This window comes from Talpa europaea (genome assembly GCF_964194135.1).
Source record: "Talpa europaea genome assembly, chromosome: 2".
Taxonomy (NCBI): Eukaryota; Metazoa; Chordata; class Mammalia; order Eulipotyphla; family Talpidae; genus Talpa; species Talpa europaea.
In genome coordinates, this window is record NC_140068.1 from 43,857,210 (window position 1) to 43,879,038 (window position 21,829).

A 21,829-nucleotide genomic window follows, 5' to 3' on the forward strand; every position below is an offset into this window, starting at 1 on the left:
AAGAAAGTTGCCATAAAAGAGGACGAGAAGGGAGGGAAGCGCAGAACCCTGCTCCCCTCCCCCGCCCACAGAGGCGGCACTCTCCGACCGGCAGAGACGAGGGAAACAACAAACCAAAACGCCCAACAAGAAAAACGGATGCAGCAAGCGGGACTGTGAGTGGAAAGGAACTATTTCAGCCACCACACCCCGTGAACGGGAGCTGAGGTGAACCCTGCAGGATCCGCCGCGGAGGTGAGCTCCACGCGCCATTAAAGAGCGCCCCGCCCACCAGGAGGAGACCAGCACCAGCACACAGCCCCGGCCGCCCGGTAAGCTTGCGCGAAAGCGGCGCTCGGATTGCAGCTGCCCAGGGCCCTGCGCCTGCGACCTAGGCTTGCGGGGAGACGGCGGAGGCCCTCCCTGAGTGAGCAGGAACAAGGTGCCCAGGCAGGGGAGCGGGATTCAAAAGGCGCCATTCCCGCGCCACTGATCTGGGCTACAGCCCGCGTCCTGGAACTGAGGGCTTTGGAACTGAGACCCGGGCGGAGGCCCTCCCTGAGTGAGCAGGAACAAGGCGCCCAGGCAGGGGAGCGGGACTCAAAAGGCGCCATTCCCGCGCCACTGATCTGGGCTACAGCCCGCGTACTGGAACTGAGGGCTTTGGAACTGAGACCCGGGCGGAGGCCCTCCCTGAGTGAGCAGGAACAAGGCGCCCAGGCAGGGGAGCGGGACTCAAAAGGCGCCATTCCCGCGCCACTGATCTGGGCTACAGCCCGCGTACTGGAACTGAGGGCTTTGGAACTGAGACCCGGGCGGAGGCCCTCCCTGAGTGAGCAGGAACAAGGCGCCCAGGCAGGGGAGCGGGATTCAAAAGGCGCCATTCCCGCGCCACTGATCTGGGCTACAGCCCGCGTCCTGGAACTGAGGGCTTTGGAACTGAGACCCGGGGCACGAAATTAGGGGCGTGGGTTCCCCACGACGGTGGGGCACAAGGCAGACACAGCACCCCAAAGCCGTTGAGGTGTACCCTACCATCCCCGCTCTGCTCCCTGTCCCACGGGGTGGAAAATCAGCTCCCCAAGGGCTCTAGGAGAGATCTCTGGTGCCACCTAGTGACTTGACCCCAGCACAGGCTACTGAAGGAGCTAGTGGCCAGCTGGGGAGTTAGCCCACACCGGGCCCCTTCTGAACAAGTAGTCTGAGCCCACAGGGAGAGCGAGCACCCACAGCCGGGGCAGACCAGGCGCGCAGAAGAGTGTGCCTGAGACCAGAAGCGCAGGGAGTGTGTCCCACATCACCATTTTAGAACAGGGACATTTCTTCAGTAAAAACTACCTGCAGAAGGCTTCCTCAGGAGCCAGAGGTGAGCGGGGGAAGTTCGACCACGCCAGACCCCCTCTGGCCTGCAGTCCAAGCCCAGAGGGGAGCAAGAACCCACCGCCGGGGCAGACCAGGCGCACAGGGGAGTGTGTCCCCACATCGGCATTTTAGAACAGGGACCTTTCTCCAGTAAAGGCTGCTTGAAACTGACAGATGACTCCTGGAAGAACCAGAGGGGAACAGAGAAGCCCACCCAAGATGCCGGCAAGTCCCAACAACACAGTGTCCCAACGCATACGGCAAATTAGAAAACAGACAGTAGGGAGGAGAAGAACCACACGCAACCTAGCAACTCTCCAGAGAAAAAGCACACCACAAAAAGAAAGCCAGCCCCCAGATTGCAACGACAATAACTTGGAAGAATTTCTGAGCCTTCCAGAAAGAGAATTTAAAATTGCCGTGATTAAAAAACTGACAGAAGTCATAAAGGAAAACAATGATAAGGGGAAAATAATCAACGATCAGAAGAATGCAATTGAGTCCCTAGAGAGGGAAAACAATGGTCAGAAGAAAGAAATTGAGTCCCTAAAGAGGGAAGTAAAAGAAATGCAGGAGATCAAAGAATTAATGGAAGAACTAAAGAATTCTGGGAAAAGCAATGAAAGCAGAATAGATGAAATGGAAGAACGAATAAGTAATCTTGAAGACACAGAAATAAAAAGAACCAAAACAGAAAAGGAAAGAGAAGTACGAAGGAAAAAGAACGAAGAAAGACTTCGGGAACTATCTGACTCCATGAGGAAAGGAAATATAAGAGTTATAGGAATACCAGAAGGAGAGGAGAGAGATGTAGGAACAGAGAAAATATTCAAAGAGATAATTGAAGAGAACTTCCCAAATGTGAAGAAGGAGCTGAAAATTGATATACAAGAAGCAAGAAGAACACCAAACTTCCACGACGAAAGGAAAAATACAGCAAGACACATAATAGTAAAGCTCCCAAGAATCCAGGACAAGGAAAAAATAATGAAGCTGGCAAGAGGGAAGAAACAGATAACATTCAAAGGAAAACCAATCAGGCTGACATCAGACTTCTCCGAAGAAACACTACGGGCAAGGAGAGAGTGGAGGGACATAGTCAACAGACTCCAAGAAAACAGATGCCAACCAAGAATACTCTATCCCTCAAAGCTCTCCTTCCTCTTTGAAGAAAGAATATGGACCTTCCCAGACAAACAGAAACTCCGGAATTTCATTGCAACTAAACCCCCACTCCAAAAAATACTACAAGGAGTCCTAAAGCCAGAACCTCAGAGCGACGAATAACAATGAAAGAAGGCCAAAAAAAAAAAAAAAGTTATTAAAAGAATAAATAAATAAAATCAAAGGAAAGACAAACACAATGGCAAATACAGATGTTAACATATCAATATTAACTCTAAATGTAAATGGACTAAACTCTTCAATAAAAAGACACAGAGTTGCAGCCTGGATTAAGAAACAAAACCCAACCTTTTGCTGTCTCCAGGAAACACATTTAGCTACGAAAGATAAAAATAGGCTCAAAGTTAAAGGATGGAAAACAATCCTACAAGCAAATGGACCAAAAAAGAAAGCAGGAACAGCTATACTTATATCAGATAAAACAGATTTCAAACTCAAAAAGATAAAAAGAGACCCCAATGGTCACTACATTATGATCAAGGGGACAATACTTCAAGAAGAAATAACACTCATTAACATATACTCACCAAACGAAGGAGCACCAAAATATATCAGACAACTGTTGTCCTCTCTGAAAACAGACATCAGAGAAAACACATACGTAGTGGGAGACTTCAACACACCACTATCAACAATGGATAGATCAACAAGACAAAAAATAAGTAAAGAAACCAAAGCTCTAAATAAAGACCTAGAGCAATTGGGCTTAACAGACATCTATAGAACACTAAACCCCAAAAAAATGGAGTACACATTTTTCTCAAGCGCACACGGATCATTCTCCAGGATCGATCACATACTGGGGCACAAGACAAACATCAACAGATACACCAAGATTGAAATCATATCAACCATCTTTTCTGACCATGAAGGCATCAAACTAGAAATAAACCATAAAAAGAAGGCAAGGAACTTTCCTACCTCATGGAGATTAAAAACCACACTACTGGAAGACCATTGGACTAAGGAGGAGATCAAAGAAGAAATTAAAAAATTTTTTGAATTGAACGACAAGGAGGACACCAATATCTTAAATGTATGGGATGCAGCAAAAGCAGTAATAAGAGGAAAATATAGAGCAATAGACGCTCACATCAAGAAACAAGAAAGAACGCAAAGAAACAACCTAATCTCGAAGCTCAAAGATCTAGAAAAAGAACAACAAGAAAACCCCAAAACCAGTAGAAGAAAAGAAATAATAAAAACCAAAGCAGAAATAAATGAAATTGAAACTAAAAAAACAATCCAAAAGATCAATGAAACCAAGAGCTGGTTCTTTGAAAAAATCAATAAAATAGACAAACCCCTAGCCAGGCTCACAAAGGAAAAAAGGGAGAAAGCACAAATAAACAGGATCATCAATGAAAGAGGAGAAATCACAACGGACACAGCAGAAATCAAAAGAATAATCAGTAACTACTATGAACAGTTATATGGAAACAAGTTTAACAATCTAGAGGAGATGGACAAATTCCTACAACTCTACAATCACCCAAAGCTAGATAAAGAAGAAATAGAACACCTAAACAGACCAATTACAATTAGCGAAATTGAAATGGTAATCAAAAACCTCCCGAAAAACAAAAGCCCAGGACCTGATGGATTTACAAATGAATTCTACCAAACATTCAGAGACGAATTAGTGCCTATCCTTCACAAACTCTTCCAAAAAATTGAGAAGGAAGGGACAATACCAAACACGTTCTATGAAGCCAACATTACACTAATACCAAAACCGAACAAGGACAACACAAAAAAGGAAAACTACAGGCCAATCTCCCTAATGAACACTGATGCAAAAATCCTGAATAAAATTTTAGCTATCAGAATCCAACAATGTATCCATAAGATAATTCACCACGACCAAGTTGGATTCATTCCAGGGGCACAAGGATGGTTTAACATCCGAAAATCAATCAACGTTATCCAACACATCAACAAAAAGAAATATAAAAACCATATGATAATATCAATAGATGCTGAGAAAGCTTTCGACAAAGTGCAACACCCATTCATGATAAAAGCCCTTGAAATTCTTGGGATACAAGGAACATACCTCAACATCATAAAGGCCATCTATGACAAGCCAACAGCCAGTATCATTCTCAATGGTGAAAAGCTGAAAGCAATTCCATTAAGATCTGGAACAAGACAAGGATGTCCACTCTCACCATTGCTTTTCAATATAATACTGGAAGTCCTAGCCAGGGCAATAAGACAAGAGAAAGACATCCAAGGAATCCAAATAGGAAAAGAAGAAGTCAAACTATCACTATTTGCAGACGATATGATATTATACATAGAGAACCCCAAAAACTCCACAGAAAAGCTAATTCAACTCATCAATCAGTTCAGTAAAGTGGCAGGATACAAAATCAACACGCAAAAGTCAGTAGCCTTCCTATACACAAACAATAAATCTGAAGAAGAAGAAATCAAAAAGACCATCCCTTTTGTTATTGAAACAAAAAAAATCAAATATTTGGGAATAAATCTAACAAAAGAGGTAAAGGACCTATACAAAGAAAACTATAAAACACTGTTAAAAGAAATAGAAGAAGACACAAAGAAATGGAGAGACATCCCCTGCTCATGGATTGGAAGAATAAACATTATTAAAATGGCCATCCTTCCAAAAGCAATATACAGATTCAATGCTATTCCAATCAAAATTTCAATGTCATTCTTCAAAGAAATAGAACAATTATTGATGAAATTCATATGGAATCACAAAAAACCCCGAATAGCCAAAGCTCTCCTGAAAAAAAAAGAAGGGAATGGAGGCATCAGACTCCCAGACTTCAAACTATACTACAAAGCCATAATCATCAAAACCGCATGGTATTGGAACAAGAACAGACATACAGACCAATGGAATCGAATAGAAAATCCAGAAATAAACCCACAGGTTTATGGTCAACTAATCTTTGACAAAGGAGCAAAGACTATGCATTGGAGCAAAGAAAGTTTGTTCAATAAATGGTGCTGGGAAAACTGGGTCGCTACATGCAAAAGAATGAAGCTTGACCACCACCTCACACCATACACAAAAATCAACTCAAAATGGATTAAAGAACTAGACATAAGACCTGAAACCATAAAATATATAGAAGGAAATATAGGCGAAACACTACGTGATTTGCACATCAAAGACATCTTTACAGACACATCACCCAAAGCAGTGATAGTGAAGGCAAAGATAAACAGCTGGGACTATATCAAATTAAAGAGCTTTTGCACAGCAAAAGAGACAATAACAAAAACAAAGAGAAACCCCACCAACTGGGAGAACATTTTTGCACCCAACACTAATGATAAAGGACTGATCACAAAAATCTGCAAAGAGCTGATGAGTCTCAACAACAACAAAGAAAATAATCCAGTCAAAAAATGGGCAGAAGAGCTTAAAAGAAACTTCTCTGAAGAGGAAATGCAAATGGCCAACAGGCATATGAAAAAATGTTCAACATCACTTGTCATCAGGGAAATGCAAATCAAAACTACCATGAGATACCATCTTACACCAGTGAGAATGGCACATATTAAAAAAACTAGCAACAACAAATGTTGGCGAGGGTGTGGAGAAAAAGGAACTCTTCTGCACTGTTGGTGGGAGTGCAAACTGGTCCAACCACTGTGGAAAGCTGTGTGGAGATTTCTGGACCTACTAAACATAGAGCTTCCATATGACCCAGCAATTCCACTCCTAGGTATTTACCCAAAGGACACAGAAACATCAATTCCAAAGAACACCTGCACCCCTATGTTTATAGCAGCACTGTTTACAATAGCTAAGCTTTGGAAACAACCCAAATGCCCAAAAATAGATGACTGGATCAAGAAGATGTGGTACATATATACCATGGAATATTACTCAGCATTCAAAAAAGATAAACACATGCAATTTGCTGCAACATGGATGGCGCTGGAAGGGATCATGCTCAGCGAAATAAGCCAAAAAGAAAAAGAAAAATACCGGATGGTCTCACTCATAGCAGGAATCTAGAAAACTTAAATAAGGGACCAGGAAAATGAATAACTATAAGAAAGTGAAAATCAAAATCAACAAAAAACTATGAACCAGAGACACTTTTAGGGGGGCGGGGGCGGGAGGGGAGGGATTGGGGTCAGAATGGGGGGCTGCAATTGTATGGGGAATATAACAATAAAATTTATAAAAAAAAATAAAAAATAAAAAAAAAAAAAATTAGCATTTAGTAAGGAAAAAAAAAAAAAAACAAAATCTATTCTGAAATATAACAAGAGACAGATAACAAGCCCACAGTAAAAGAGATCGATGTTTGGGCTGGACAAAATATTTTTCTTTTCTATACTGACTGTATTTTAATAGGCTTACATGTTCTTCCTTATTGGACTTCTTAGAATTTGGGATTCACCCCAGATAGAACTCAACTCAACCTAAAAAGAAGTGACAGAAGTGGGCCTCCCTGGTGGCGCAGCAGTTGAGCGCTGGGCTGTGAAGCTGCCCTCAGCCTCTGCAGCACCGGTTCGATCCCCGGCCACTGGCGAGGGTCCCACATGGCGCGCAGACCTCTCCTGCCGCCCGCTGCTCCCCTCAGCAGTGTACTTCGTCACTCTGCCTGTTCTGTTCCCCACTCTGGTTCTGGTGAATTCTCTCACCCTCCCACGCTTCTGACTGTAACCAGTGCTTAAATAAATAAATAAATAAATAAATCTTTAAAAAAAGAAAAAGAAAAAGAAAAAAATAAAAAGAAGTGACAGAAGAGATGAAAGCAGAAAGAATGGGGTTCTATCTGATTCACAGTGAGAAAGACACAATGTTAGAAGCAGTAAGGAGAAACCCACATGGCCTGTCCTGGGATTGTTTAGCTTGAGTTGACTGTCCAGTTTATTTCCCAGTTTTGGATTCTGTGTTTCATTGCATGGAGGGGCTTCCTGTCCTGCACAAATAAGGTTGTAATACATGGGATCTCATTCAGTTCCTCTTGCTACTGAAGCAAGGAAATGTATTAACTATTGCTTTCCCAGTTTTTAGTTAGATTGGGTATGAGATAATGAGAATTCTGAGTAGTCATTATTTAAATTAATCATTTAATTAAAATTCTCACCATCGTGTGAGAGTGGACTACACAGGGCATGGACCTGATGGGGCACATCTTGGAGAATTCATACTGGATCCTGTTCTGCTTTGTGGGGCCACATGGAATAACTGTCCTCAGTTATTTCAACTGTTCCGCAAGGGGAAGCTTCCTTTTGCCTTTTTCCTGTCCTTTTGGATTCAATATTTATTTTAATTTTTGCCCCAAGAAACAAGTATAAAACTCCAGATGTTCTGTGAACAATGGGGTTATTGTTTCCTTGATCTGGATTAGACCTTTTATATTCCCACGAGCTTTTTGATAGAGCGACCCACACCATAGTCTAAATACGTCTTGTTTTTAACTAAACGTCCTAAATCTTTATCACACAAGAAGTCATTCCTATCAAGTTTCTCTCCTGTACACCTGGGAATGATAGTTGTCTTTTAAAAATTTCATTTGATTTGGCCTAATGAACTAAAACTTTTTGAATCTTAATTCTGTAATCTGTCATGTTAGCTGTCCCTCCCAGACTTGTGTCATCGGCTTATTTGCTAGCCCTGCATTCCAAATCCCCTCCGTGTCATCAGGGAGACTATAGCTAGAGAACTGTGGATGCCACCGGAGACAACCAGCAGCATGGTGCTGACCTTTGTCATGGAGCTCAGAACTTGGGTGACATCTCTACATCGGATGCTGACCCAGCCAAGAGTCTTATCCTGTTCTCATTTACTATCTGGCTTATGTAATTGGGACATGTTGTCCAAAGGATAATCCAGACAGCCTACGGTTGTAGCATTCCTCTGATTTCCAAACTAACTCTCTCCCTCCACCCCAAGTCATTTTAACTAAGTTAAACCTTAAACTTTAAAGACATTTTCTCTTAAGGAGCCAATGTTCCCATATTCATGATTTCCACATTCTTTTATAAGCGCTTACCAATTTGTTTAATAATCACTTCTGTAACTGATTATTCACATCCAGAATCCAAGCTGTTTTGAAAATTGGGATAAATTTGCCCTTCTACTCTGAGTGCTTCTCTATTTTCCATTGTTTCTCCACCATTTCCAACAGCAGCTCTGAGACCCTGTCTGTAAATCCCTGCTGCATGTGAGCTGTCATTGTGTCTGAGCCTGAAGAGATTTGAGCTCAATGAAGCGATGAGCAGCTGTCAATGCCTCCGCCCCTTCTGGCAATTCCTTTTTCGTGTGTCCTGCTGTCTCCAGGTGGAGATCCTTCCCCTTTCTGTGCCAAACAGACACCAGTAGTCCCTAGCAGCTCTGGCATCACTGTCCCTGTTAATTCCATCTTGTTCTTTATCTGAAAAAAGGAACATCAGGCTAATGACACATCTCTGTGTCAACCTTTTTAAAAAAGAATTAGATTTATTTATTTATTTTCTTGCATTGTTGTTAATTTTTGTACAGTATTTGATTCATCCCTTCAGGTGTAGTCCCCGTATTTTTTAGTGCTTTTTCATGATACTCTCTTGTCTGTGATTTGAGCTCTGCTGAGACTTTCTCCCCAACTCCCACTACTATCCTGAACCCAGCATTCCTGCCAGCTGGCCTACAGGTACTTTTCTGTTTGCGTGCATGTCCCAGAGTCCCTCCAGGGCCTGGCACAAACGCCTTTCACCTACAAAGTGTTCAATACATATTCATATAGGTATGGATTTCCAAAAGGTAAATTTGAAAGCTAATTAAGAATTGATTAGCTACCGTTGAGTAGTCTCAACAGATCTTTGAGAAGGGGAGAAGAACTGGAAAATTATCCATGAAGACCCCTGTTTGCTGAGTGTTAAACCATTAGACAGGGAATACAACAAAAAATCATTATTTTTTCTTTTTGACCTTTCTTTTAGCAGCTAAGAAGTGGAAGGCCACAGTTATATCGCTGTATCACTCCCCTCCTTCCATTTCATTTTATGAGTGAATCAAATTCTGGGGCATCCCTGGTAGCACAAGGGGTTAAGACTCCCTGGTAGCGCAAGGGGTTATGAAGCTGTCCGCAGCCACTGCAGCACGAGTTCAATTCCCGGCCAGGGAGCTACCCACATGGCTCAGCAGACCTCTCCTGACTCACCCGCTGCTCCCCTCAGCAGTGTATTTCAGTCAGTCTGCCTGTTCTGCTCCCTACTCTGTCTCTGGTGAATCCTCTCACCCCCTGCATCTCTGGCCTCTACCCCAGTTCTTGTATGGGGTAATCTTGTATAAATAAATAAATCTTTAAAAAAAAATCAAATTCTATTTGCTGGGGAGTCCTGTAAGGCACCTGGAGGTCACGTAAACTTCCTCCACCCACCTCGCATCGTCCATAGGGTGTTAATAACACCACTGACTTGTCTCAGGGTGCAGGATGCATGCAAGGCTCTCAGGTATTTTGGCCTGGAGGAGTGCAACAGCTCCCACCCTACCTCCCACCAGAAACAAAAGCCCTGGGAGAGGGCATCCCTAGGTGTCTGCAGCTTACATTTTGCTAACCAGGTGGTGGTGGAGAGCCTGGGCTGGGCGCCAGCAATGCACTCTCTGGCAAGACACAGCCTTCTGAGTCATCTGGTGTAGACTTGACAGGCTCTGTGTTCTGTAACAAGGGTATGTAATAACCTGCCTTACAGGCTTGTAGTGAGGATTTAAGAAAGTACAGTGTGTGTGTGTGTGTATGTTTCATTTATTAGTCACTTACTGTATGCACCTTTGTTGGTCCTATGAGCTGGGCCCTAGTGTTACAGTGTCTACGAGGGGCAGCGCCTGAAGCAAAGTGACTCAAGTGTGAGGGAAGTAGCTGGCAGGGGCAAGAGGGACTGGGAAAACTGTGTTGCAAGGGCTGGTGCCCCCAGCGGGAAGGGGTTGTTCAGGGATGGCCTGAGGACAGACTTGGCTCTGTGGCTATTGGCTGGCAGGCTGTCTACAGAGGCTCTGTCCTGTACTATCTGGAATGAGTGAGTCATCCTGGGAGACCAAAATTAAGGAGCTTTGTGCTGAGAAAAGGGGCATGGAGAATTCAGGGGTGCTCTGTCTGCACGCATGCCAGCAGGGTTCCTCTGAGAAAAGATTCATGGGGTGAGGAGGTCGGGGTACTGTGAGTGGGGATGGGCTGGGGTTCAGGAGACATGGCTTGTGTGTGCTCTGCTTCCCTTGCTTCCTGAGCATCTGGATTCCTCTTGGCCCGCAGGCTCTGCGCAGGGGCTAGCATGCAGTAATGCCCACAAATTGTTTGTTGAATGATAGGGGGAACGAGTAAAGGGAGAAGAGTCCATTTCTGGCCAGCAGTTCTCTTTTGAGAGATAAGTTGCTTTTGGGCCCTGGTTCTATGGTAAGCTGTGAAGCTTGTGGGGCCCACAGGCTGTACGGAGGGGTTCTCGCGGGCCAGAGTAGTGTCCTCACCACCCTGTCCTCTGGGGTAATGCTGCTGCTGTGCTTGCTAGGACAACTGAGAGGCTGTTGTGGTCCTTGATGATCAGCAGCAAATGGGGCTGTATTTCATTTTCCTTCCTTTAATGTAGAGAAGCAAATACCAGGAGAGGTTTTTCCTGTACCCTTTTTCAGTTCCTCCTGCCCTTCACTATTCTATTCCTAGACCCGGCGAGAGTTTGCACTCCCAACATTTGAAAACGCAGGGATTTTTCTTTAAGGACAAAGGGAGAGGGAGAACCAGTGTTCAGTGGATGCCTGTACAGATGATACTGGTGACGGGCCAGGCACAAGCCTTCCCCTTCCCTCCCAGCCCCACAGCTTTCTAGAGAACTCAGGAGTCTCTCAGTTCAGATGTCAATAGCAGCTTCACCCCCACGAGGTGGGTCTAATCCAGACTGGATTCGGGACAAACAGGACACTGTGTAGGAAGAGATGAGGAGAGTGGTATTCTGTGATGCCTTTGGGTATATTTCTTTAGCTTGGTAAATAAAAGTAAATGATTTTGTTATGTGCCTTTGGGGCCCTGCAATCAAGTTGGTTAAGCAATAGAATTCCTGTCAACTCTTTACTGAGGGAACAAAGGAAAGGAATTATTTGTCTGGGAATAGCAACAATTTATATGACACAGGTTTTTACAGAATACAAGGGGCTAGGGTCATTTTCTCATCTGATTCTCATGGCAGCCTGGCGAGGTGACCTTGGCAAGCCCTGGTGTTTCCAGCTGATGGGTCAGGACACTAACTCCCGAGAGTCACCTTGCTACCCTGCTTCGCATTGCCACTCAAAACCAGCTCTCCTGAGCCTTGCCCGCTGCTCCCTGACCACCTCTTCCGACCAGTTCCTTGACCACAGAATCGTAGTCCTTTGTCTATCGAGGGAAGCAAACCTTTCATCTACCAAACACAGAGGGACAAAATTAGTTTCAAGACTATGTGCCATTGTTCTTTACTTCCACTTTTTTTTTTTTTTAAAGATTTATTTATTCATGTGTACAAGAGCTGGGGTACAGGCCAGAGATGCGGGGGGTGAGAGGATTCACCAGAGACAGAGCGGGGAACAGAACAGGCAGACTGACTGAAATACACTGCTGAGGGGAGCAGCCGGCGAGACAGGAGAGGTCTGCTGCTCCATGGGGTTGCTCCCTGGTGGGCTGGGGATTGAACTCGTGCTGCAGAGGCTGCAGATTGCTTCATAGTGTGGTGCTTAACCCCTTGCACCACCAGGAAGGCCCTACTTTCACCTTTAAAGTACATCTCTCCTTGAACTGCACACGAGGTGAAGGTGATGGTTCCTGGGTTGTGTTCATATTGATTTCCTGCTGACCACTATATCCCGCATACTTTGGGCCCCCAGTGGTTTATCTTTCACAGACAGTGAATTCTTTGAGAGCAATTCCTGAGCTGCGATGGCTCATCACATAGCTTTGACAGATGCCTCAGATGTCTCTGTGTTTCTGCAAAGAGTGTCGTGATGAAGATACAGCACATATTCCTGTACTTCAGCCTGAATAGCGATTTGCCTGAAAATTTGTGCTGGAGATGTTGCTGCCTGCAGAAATTCTGTGTGAGATCGTTCAGGAATTCACAGATCCCCAAGACTGGGGTCCCACTCTGTGAGACAGAGACTTGTGATTTGTTATTTGAATCAGGTTGTTTCGTGAAAGTCTTAAGAATTTTCCTTAGCAAAGTAGTGGAATCTAGGTCTACTGTTTGTTTATATTTAAAAAAAAAAAAAACCATCTTGAAAAGAGAGTTTGCTTTGTAGATAAAGATTGAACTAGAAACAACCAAACACCAAACCACCAGTGCTTTCTCAAAACTAAATGTAAAGTATAAATAGAGAACAAAACAGGAAATAGTGGTTTTCAAAAAAAAAAAAAAAATACTTGTAGCTCCCCTAAAAAGTATCTCCCTTTACACTGTAGAATGCGAATTCAGAGACTGAGTGTCAGAAAGTCACTGGCTCCACCTCCTAGCAGAGACAAGTTTCCTCCAACAAGTGCTGCCTCACCACTCCTAGACATACTCTTAACAATCTCTTTAAAAATTTTGGATCAGGACCTCCCCAGTGTCGCAGCGGGTTGAACGTAGAACTATGAAGCTATCTGCAGCCCCCACAGCGCTGGTTCGATTGCAGCCAGCCAGGGAGAATCTCACATATAACAGCAGACCTCTCCTGACTCACCCACTATTCCCCTCAGCAGTGTATTTCAGTCAGTCTGCCTGTTCTGCTCCCCACTCTATCTCTGGTGAATCCTCTCACCCTCCTGCGACTCTGGCCTGTACTCCAGCTCTTGTATAAATAAAAAATAAATCTTAAAAAAATTTTTTTTGGATCAGTTTCTATGCCGTAGCACAGACTAAATAAGTGTGCTCTTCTATCCATCCCGTCATCACATGCTCAGCAAGTTGACTGGGTTGCCCATACCACGTAGTCTTCCTTTAGTGCCAGTGCCATCTCTTCAGGTCCTACAAGGATGTGGAGATGTGACTTAAAGAGTCAGGTTTCTCTACTGGCCCCTTAACCAGCTCTATTGCCAACTTCCCACATTCCAGGCAGGGGTCATCTGGGAGGCTTTTGTAGGTAGTGATTTGTGCAGAGAGCCCTGGGGTGGGGCCCTGGTTCTGTAGGGTGATGCCCATGCAATCTCTTTAGTATTTAAGACACTAAGTATACAACTCAGGGAAGTGGTTGCACGGTGATGGAAAGATCCCCACATGGGAGACTGGACAATTGCAAGCACCCCTAGACCAGCGGGAGCAGAGGGGGAAGGTGGTGTCTCGGAAGCCAGGGCAGGTCATCTAGCAGAGATGGGTGGGCCTGTCCAGAGGGAGCAGGAGCCAGAGTCTCAGAGCAGAAGCAGTGCCTGCTGGTAGCCAGCAAAGCAAAGGGAGAGGATAAGAGATTCCTTGGCTTCTCCCATGCCAACTCCCACCATCCAAACTCAGACCAGCACCTCTTACTAGGCCAACCTAGCCAGCAACCCACTGTCACAGCAACCTTGGAAAAAATCCTTTATAGGCAGTCCTCTTTCCTACAGAGAATTGCAGTCAAACCTGAGGGAGACAGGGCCAGCCCAGAGAATCTCGGGAGCGCTGTCTTCTGGAAGGACATAACCTGAAGGGGAAGACCTGTCAAAGTGGGGGGATTGAGTTAAAGAGGAGAGTGACACCTGAAACAATGTGCTGGCACAGCCGGTCCCGCCTGGCGCTGTACTTGCTTCCCCATACTCTTGGAGATTCCCTTCGAAAGGTCATCTCCAGGCCAGCAGGCCCACATGGTGGTGCTTGAGCTTCTCTCTTCTTCCTGTCTGCCTGAGGAGACTGGTGGGTCTCAGAAAATAGGAGATTTAGGGTACAGCTGAGCAGCTGCCCAGTCAGTAAGTTATTCTTAACTCTATGGTGTGCCTACTGCTCATGCTTACAGATATTCTAAAGTTTTTCCATATCCTTCAGGTTGGGATGGGTGCATGCTAACTGTTCCTGCTTTATGCGTCTTTCCTACTTCCCTTTAAACATGTGAATCTTGGCTTTCTATCTCCCTAAATGCTGCACCCTCCGGGGGTGCAGGGCAAGTTCCGGTATGGGAGGGGTTCGGGGGAGGGGTGCTTGTGAGTTCAACCCAGCCTGGAGTGGAATTGGCGGGTTTTAGAGTCTGCCCTCACAGCAGATGTTACAAGGAGGCAGGAAAGTCCTTGTACCCTATCCCATGAGAGCTAAGAGTCCTACTGTGCTGAGAATGCTGTCTTGAAGTCTCCACATTCCTACTAGGCACATTGGAAGCTTTATGTCCTAGGGGTTGAAAGAACAAGTTTGCTCATTACTGTTCTCTGAAGACCTTTGGCAGATTCATCACTCTTGGCCGTTCTCTGGAGCCCTTTTTCTATGTGGTTATTACGTCAGGCAGCAGGAGTTGGTTATTGGTTATAGTCTTCTTTATTCCTTGCCCCTTCTTACTTTTCCAGGACAAATTGACTTATTTACAGTTTCTTTGTACTCATTCCTGTTTAGACAGGTAGAGACGGTATATAGGTAATTAATGGCACAAAATACGTATACATAAGTTCTCTCATACACATTAAGATTAACTAAAATAAATGATACTTTATTCTATTCACCCTTCAATTGTATTAAAATAAATACAATTAGAATTTGGTGCACTTTACCTTAGTCTTCTGAGTATCATAAAGAATTCATAGCATTTTACAAACAATTATTTCAATACCCTGTATTACCATTACTGTTGCTGCTATTGTTATTATTGATTCATAAATTGTTATAACTTGCTTCCTTGTCCTCTTAGCACAAGCACTGATATTCTTAAAATCATCCTTGTTCTGGTCATAAGACATTCTAAGCTAATCCTGACTTTCCTCTGTGCCTAAGATAAATGAACCAGCCTTCTCTAAACAGTCCTGGTTCTATTTAGAGTGGAGAACAGTGTCAGAGAGCAAAACATGAGTCCTGGAAGTAAGTGTTGGCTCTGGCTTATTGGCTCAACTTTTGTGTCAGAATTGGGAAAAATATGTATTAAGAGAATTCTTCTTCATTTACAAATTATATTGCAGTCCCTGTTCTTCATATGGTGTGTGAAGGTCTCATTTTCCATCAAAGTGTTCCGTTATAGTGCTATATTTCTATATAGTACTTAAAACTGTGAGGGCATACCTCTGGCTGCAGCTGTGGGCCATTAGTCTGGTGAGATTAGACTTCGTGGAGAAAGGTATTGCCGCAGGTGCCAGGTATACTCTGTGGGTGCAATATCGCACCAGGTGCTAAGAGCAGAGTGACATATGAAACATGGCCCCTGACCTCCGGAAATGTACAGAAATCAAGGGTGTGCCTGAAACAATGAGAGAAGCACACAGCCATCGATGGACTAGTGCTTGCTGAAACCCACGGTGCAGGCAGGGGTGGTGGAGGAGCTCGGGGAAGTGAGAGATGAGGGTGTGAGCAGGAGTCATCTCTGGAGCAGGAGGGCTTGAGTCATCTTGAGTATGGCTGACTTTTAGATAGATGCCAAGATGCATCCTTATAACTGGAAATTACCCATGTGCAGACCTCAGCAGCCTGTGGAACCAGGGGTATTAGGTGTGTGTGACTGCGGGCAAAGGAATGAAACTAGAGACACTGGCTTGTGGTGGATTCAACTCAGTACCTGAGAACTAGAGAATATAGGATGCTGGCTGTGTTTCTGGAATGATAGTGAGAAAGACCATAATACCAAGGCCAGGATCCTGTTCCAAGCAGTTAATAGAAGGAAATAACTTAGAATGCATTAGAAGTCTAGAGATCCTTGTAACTAAACCCTTTCAATGCTCTTAGAAACAGCAGAAAGCCATTGATATCTTGTTTCTGGTCTGGCTGCCCCCCTCCTACTCTATGTACTGCCAAACACTTCTGTACCTACCTGCTGGATTGCCAGCAATGTATACCTGCCTGGGAAAGTCCTAACACTACTGTCACCTGCTCATGCTTTTCCTAACCAACTCCTCCCAGTTCTTCTAAAAGAACTGATTTCTTTTTGGTGTTCTCATAGTATCTCATAAGAAACCTCTGTTATATGTTCAATCTCACATATTATTGTTGCCTCTTGTCTGCTTTTCCATAGTCAGTAATATCTTAGGTGTGTCTTACTCTCATCTGATCCAAGTGCTGAAGCACAACAGTTGACGTTCACTGTATATTCAACAGGTATTTGTGGGGTGAATGAATTAAAGACGAGTGAATGAATAAGTGGATACCCAAATCCATGCCTGAGGATAATTCCCAGATGACTCAATGGCCACATGGGTTTGGTGTTAGCTTTGGATTTGGTAGTTCCTTGCTCTTTACTTTGATGAAACACTATTATCTAGGACTGTGTTTTATATGGATTAGATTTGCAAGACTAATAAGTAAAATGTCATCCCTAAATTCACAGAACAGATCTTAGTTTCTCTTGGTTTCAGGTGTAATATTTCTAGCTAAGCCTTGTTTTGATAAGCAGAGAGAGACTTAGGAACCAGCAGCAAATCATTTGATTTAATATGTCAAGCCAGGATTTGACAACCGCTTAAAGGTTATAACTTGGAGATTTAGAGACTTGATGATTAGGCTATTCTAGGGACAAAATCTTTCAGTGTTTACTAAAGCTCTTTGATTTAAGATGTTTTCCAAATCTGATCTGAACTGAGGCAGTGTGTATTCACAGAAGTTTGCAACTGAAAACAGCAATTCAGAGGTATCATATTTGCCTCCAGGATTTTAGTAGTTCTTGAGTGATTTATATATTTGGTTGTATCACATTATATCTCCATGGATAGAATGTCTTTGGACAGAATTTGAGGTTATTGGTAATAGAGCAACTATCTTTTGGGGTTTTCTAGGGGACCCAGTAAAACATCCCTTCTCACCATCTGTTTATGGACATTCTTTTTAGATCTGAAAAAACCTTCGCCATTATTTTTGTTGATAAAGTCATTTTGGTCTTTTTGTTATATATTTTTGGGGATGTTAAAGAGGTGACCTGCAAAGTTCTATGGCTCAGGAGCCAAAATCATTAGAAAACAAAAAGAATCATGGCCATTTAAAGAGGCACAAATTCCTTATAGAAACTTTCAGAGAATGAGATTATTCATTCATTGTTTTTTTTTCCATTTATACTATTTTTCTACCTATGTTTTAAAAATTCAAACAGGGAAAAATGATGGTATTATACTGCTAGATTTCAAAATATACTCTATAGCCATAATAATTAAAACAGCATGATACTGGAACAAAAACAGACACACAGACCAATGGAATAGAATCGAGAGCCCAGAAGTAAAACCATACATATATGAGCAAAGAATATATGCTGGAACAGGGAAAATATCTTCAATAAATGGTGTTGGGAAATTGGATTGCCACATGCAAAAATTGAAAATAGATTACCATCTCACACCATACATGAAAATGAACTCAGAATGGATAAAAGGATGTAAGACCTGAAGCCATACAATATGTAGAAGAAAACATAGGCAAAACGCTCCATGACAAAACCTTCAGAAATATCTTTGTGGATTTGTCTCCAACAGCAAGGAACACAAGGAGAATATAAGCAACTGGGAATTGATCAAACTGAGACGCTTCTGTGAATTGAAAAAGACAGTAACCAAAATGAAGAGACCCCTCACAGAATGGGAGAAAATATTTGCACACCATACATCTGACAAGAGACTGATATTGAAGAGCTACAAAGAGCTCATAGAAACCCAACAACAACAAAAAAAGAAGCAACCCAATCCAAAAATGGACAGAAGAGCTATGTAGGCACTTCTCCAAAGAAGACATAAAGATGACTAACAGGCACATGAAAAAATGCTCATCATCACATATTATCAGGGAAATGCAAATCAAAACCACAACCCATATTCAAAAAAAAAAAAACAGAAATAAGTGCTGGCAAGGGCGTGGAGAAAAGGAAACCCTCTTAGACTGGTGGTGGGAATATAGTCTGGTCTGGCCTCTATGAAAAGCAGGGTTAAGATTCCTCAAAAGAATAAAAATGGATCTGCCATGTGACCCAGTAATTCCATTCCTAGGTATCTACCCAGACAACACAATAACACCAATTTGAAAGGAAACCTGTTTATTGCAATAGCTAAGATATGGGAACAACCTAAATGCCCCCAAACAGATAAATGGATCGAGACAATGTAGTATATATACACAGTGGAATACTGCTCAGCGATCAAAAAGATAAACTCATGCCATTTGCAGCAACATGAGTGAAGCTGGAAGAGATTATGTTAAGTGAAATAAAGCAGAAGGAGAAAGATAAATACTTATGGTGTCACTTATATGTGGAATATAAAGAAACAAAACAGAGGGTCAAAGACAAGCTATAAAAACAATCCTTGAAAACTGACCATAGATCTGAGACTTCCAAGAAGGGAGGAGGAGAGAGGGATGAGACTCGGGGCAGGGGGAGGGCACAACAGACTATGGTGGAGGACTGTGGGTCCTCTGGTGGTGGGAGAGCTACCCTGTGCACACCTAAGGGAAGAAATCCTATATTATCAAAATATTAGCTAAGAGATAAAACAATGGTACTTCATTAATAAGAAAATAAAAAATAAATAACATTCAAACAATGCAAAGTGGTACAAAGAAGAAAGCAAAAACACCATTCAATATCTTACTGCCCAGAGACAAGCAACATTAGCTTTTTGATGATTATCTTGGCATTTTATCATGTTTCCTTTTACTTTTTCACCATACAAATTTTTGCCTAGTTGAGATAATTCTTACGAGGAATTTGTGTGATGCTGTTTTACTCAACTTCATGCTATTAAAGGAATATTGTTAAAGGTTTTCAACTAGTTTATTGTTTTCTCCTATAGATATAGTCATCCTTTATTGCTTGTTATTTGGGCTGTTTCCACTTTATTTTTTGCAATTCTACAGCATGTTAAAATGGCATCCTATAGGTAAATCTCGGTCCACAGTTGATTGAGAGACATGACTAACTTCAATACAATTGATTTAAACAGTTATATTTCTTCCACAGAAAAAAAAGTCACAACAATTTATAGCCCAACCAAAGACACAGGAGTCAATATGAGAAAATAGTTTATTTATTATTATGTCAGGATACATCTGTGACACAGACCAAGTTGTCTCATTGCTGGTAACACTATCAGTTGTGTTTAGAGCTGGGAATCTCCTCTCCTCTCCACCTGGCCAGTATCTTCCCTACTTCAGTATAGTCCCAGGGGTTTTGCTTTCCTTGAAATGAAGCCAGGACCCAAGCACTGTAAAAGCACCTTGCAGGGCCTGGCTCTCCCTGAGGTGGTCTTCCCCTTCAAAGAGAGATAGGTATGGCCAGACCACCCAGCCAGATCCATGTTTGCTTTGCAAACCAAACAAACACTTCCATTTTTGTTTTGTTTTGTGTCTGAACTAATTCTTAGCACCTCTTCTGCCTGTGGGCGTTTTGTCGCTTCCTTCTGCAAGACTGGCACCAGCAGAAATGCAATCTCAGAGAATTCCTGGGAGAAAGCGAGGCCGACCCCCACTTCACTCAACACCTATGAAGATGGCAGTTCATAATCTTTATTCTCCGTCAGCTGGCTCTTTACCAGCAGTGAAGATCCCGAAGAAAAGAGGGCGGAAGCCTGGGTACAAGGTATGGCTCCATCATCTCTCTCCAAAGTGGTACTGGGTTGGGTGCGGGTGGTCGGGCAGAACTCCTCTGCAAAATGCGATGACAAATTGGGAGCTGAGTAAAGACAGAATGAGAAATAAGTTTCTCTCAATGAAACGTGTGACAGATGAGGCTTCACTCTTACCACGTGGTTCATGATGCCTGCTGTTGCTGTCGTGGGCAGTTTTACAAGTGGAGAAGGCAAATTATACCAGATGGGCAAAGTTGGAAGCGAGCAGATTTTAGGGTCATAGCTAAACACACATTATTAAGCCTCACATCTAACTTAGTGTTCCAGGCACTGAGCTTACCCTGACTGATCCTGCCAGGGTGGCTCTAGATGCCACTTTCCAGAACTCCTTCGTCATTTATTTTAGTATAAGCGTATGATGTTCCTGAGACATTTATATGAATAACGCCAACAGACTCCTGTCAAAGGACCTAGAAGAATTTTCCCAAGCAGAGCCTCAACAAGGGCTTTAATTAATAATGAAAATTCAGGGGATTAATTAACAGTTTTCAGCTTATAGAAGGTGCTGACTTCAAGCCTGGCTACAAGGAGGCATAGCAAACAAAATTAAAATCTCCTTTTAGAATTAATGATATGGAGAGGCTGGGGTGGGGAATAAATTCTCAGATGTAACTGCAGTCCTGAACCTGAGGGAGAGCTTCTCCTTCAGATGTTTTTGAGGAGGCTACTAGTGAAAAAGGATATTACATCTGTTCTCCACAAACCTTTCCTACATTAGAAAATGAGCTTCAGAAGTTTTTCTTCATTGATTTTTCTTGAAATAAAGAGCTTATGCATCCATCTTGAGATCTGAATAATCAAACCAAAATGCAAATTGGCAATTAACTCCCATATATTTAGGAAAATGTATGGAAATTATTTCAGGTCAGCAGAAAGACAAAGCTTCCGGAAGAATCAATAATGAATTCAACCTTTAACCCTTTGGTTCTCCACAATTCTTCCAACTGCTAGAAAATAAAAATGGTAGGGGAAAGGTCACTCACAGTTATTTGGGGGTCACTGGTTTTAGTAAAAGAAGCTTTTACTCAGCTGGTAAAGTCTTCTGTCCCTGGCTATTTTTCAAACAAAGAGAGCCTCCTTTTTCTCATGGACACACCAGCCTCAGATCCTGTCTCAGAAGCTGGCACAGAGCAGGTCTCAGCTCAGCTACCTGCGCAATTGCCTGCGTCTAGGAATTGCATCTGGAAGGCTGGAGCACAGCAGCCCTTCTGTTTATAGAGCCAGGAAGCAAATCCAGAATCTGAAGAAACATTTTCTCTTCTATTTGGCCTTTCTCCTGCTCCCCTGGGAGCTGTGACCCAAGAATGAAAATTACTGACAGACACAGCATTTCTGGGGCCAGGAAAAATGGAAATTCACTCCATGGAATGAACCCGGCGTTGCAATTTTCCTGTCTCCTAAAAAGGGCAGTTTTCAGTACTCCTAACTCAGAAACACCCCAGGGCAGGAAGAAAGCTTTTGGGGTGGTTAGACAATGACACAGTTTCTGTACAAAGCAGGCAGGTCTTTTTCTGGGGACAACACACCACAGCTCTTCCTGTGTCCTCCTTCCATATAGATGGGGGGGTATGTATGGGGATTATTTCGGGCTAACAGCTCCCTAAACCCTGGGATTAATGTTTGAGAAA

The 21,829-nt window shown here is 43.1% G+C and overlaps 1 protein-coding gene across 4 annotated transcripts in view; it reads left to right on the forward strand.

The window, feature by feature from the left end:
• The window catches only part of SCML4 (Scm polycomb group protein like 4), a gene marked incomplete at both ends in the record, with an annotated part of 102,145 nt that overhangs the window by 22,898 nt on the left and 57,418 nt on the right, over positions 1–21,829 (forward strand). For 2 of the 4 annotated variants that reach the window (XM_084228018.1, XM_084228019.1), the window contains one exon: positions 19,997–20,152. In XM_084228018.1, coding sequence (XP_084084144.1) covers positions 19,997–20,152 — 156 coding nt within the window. Of the gene's footprint in view, positions 1–19,937; positions 20,153–21,829 lie in introns of those variants that run through there. The other 2 variants (XM_084228020.1, XM_084228021.1) reach the window with 2 other exon arrangements.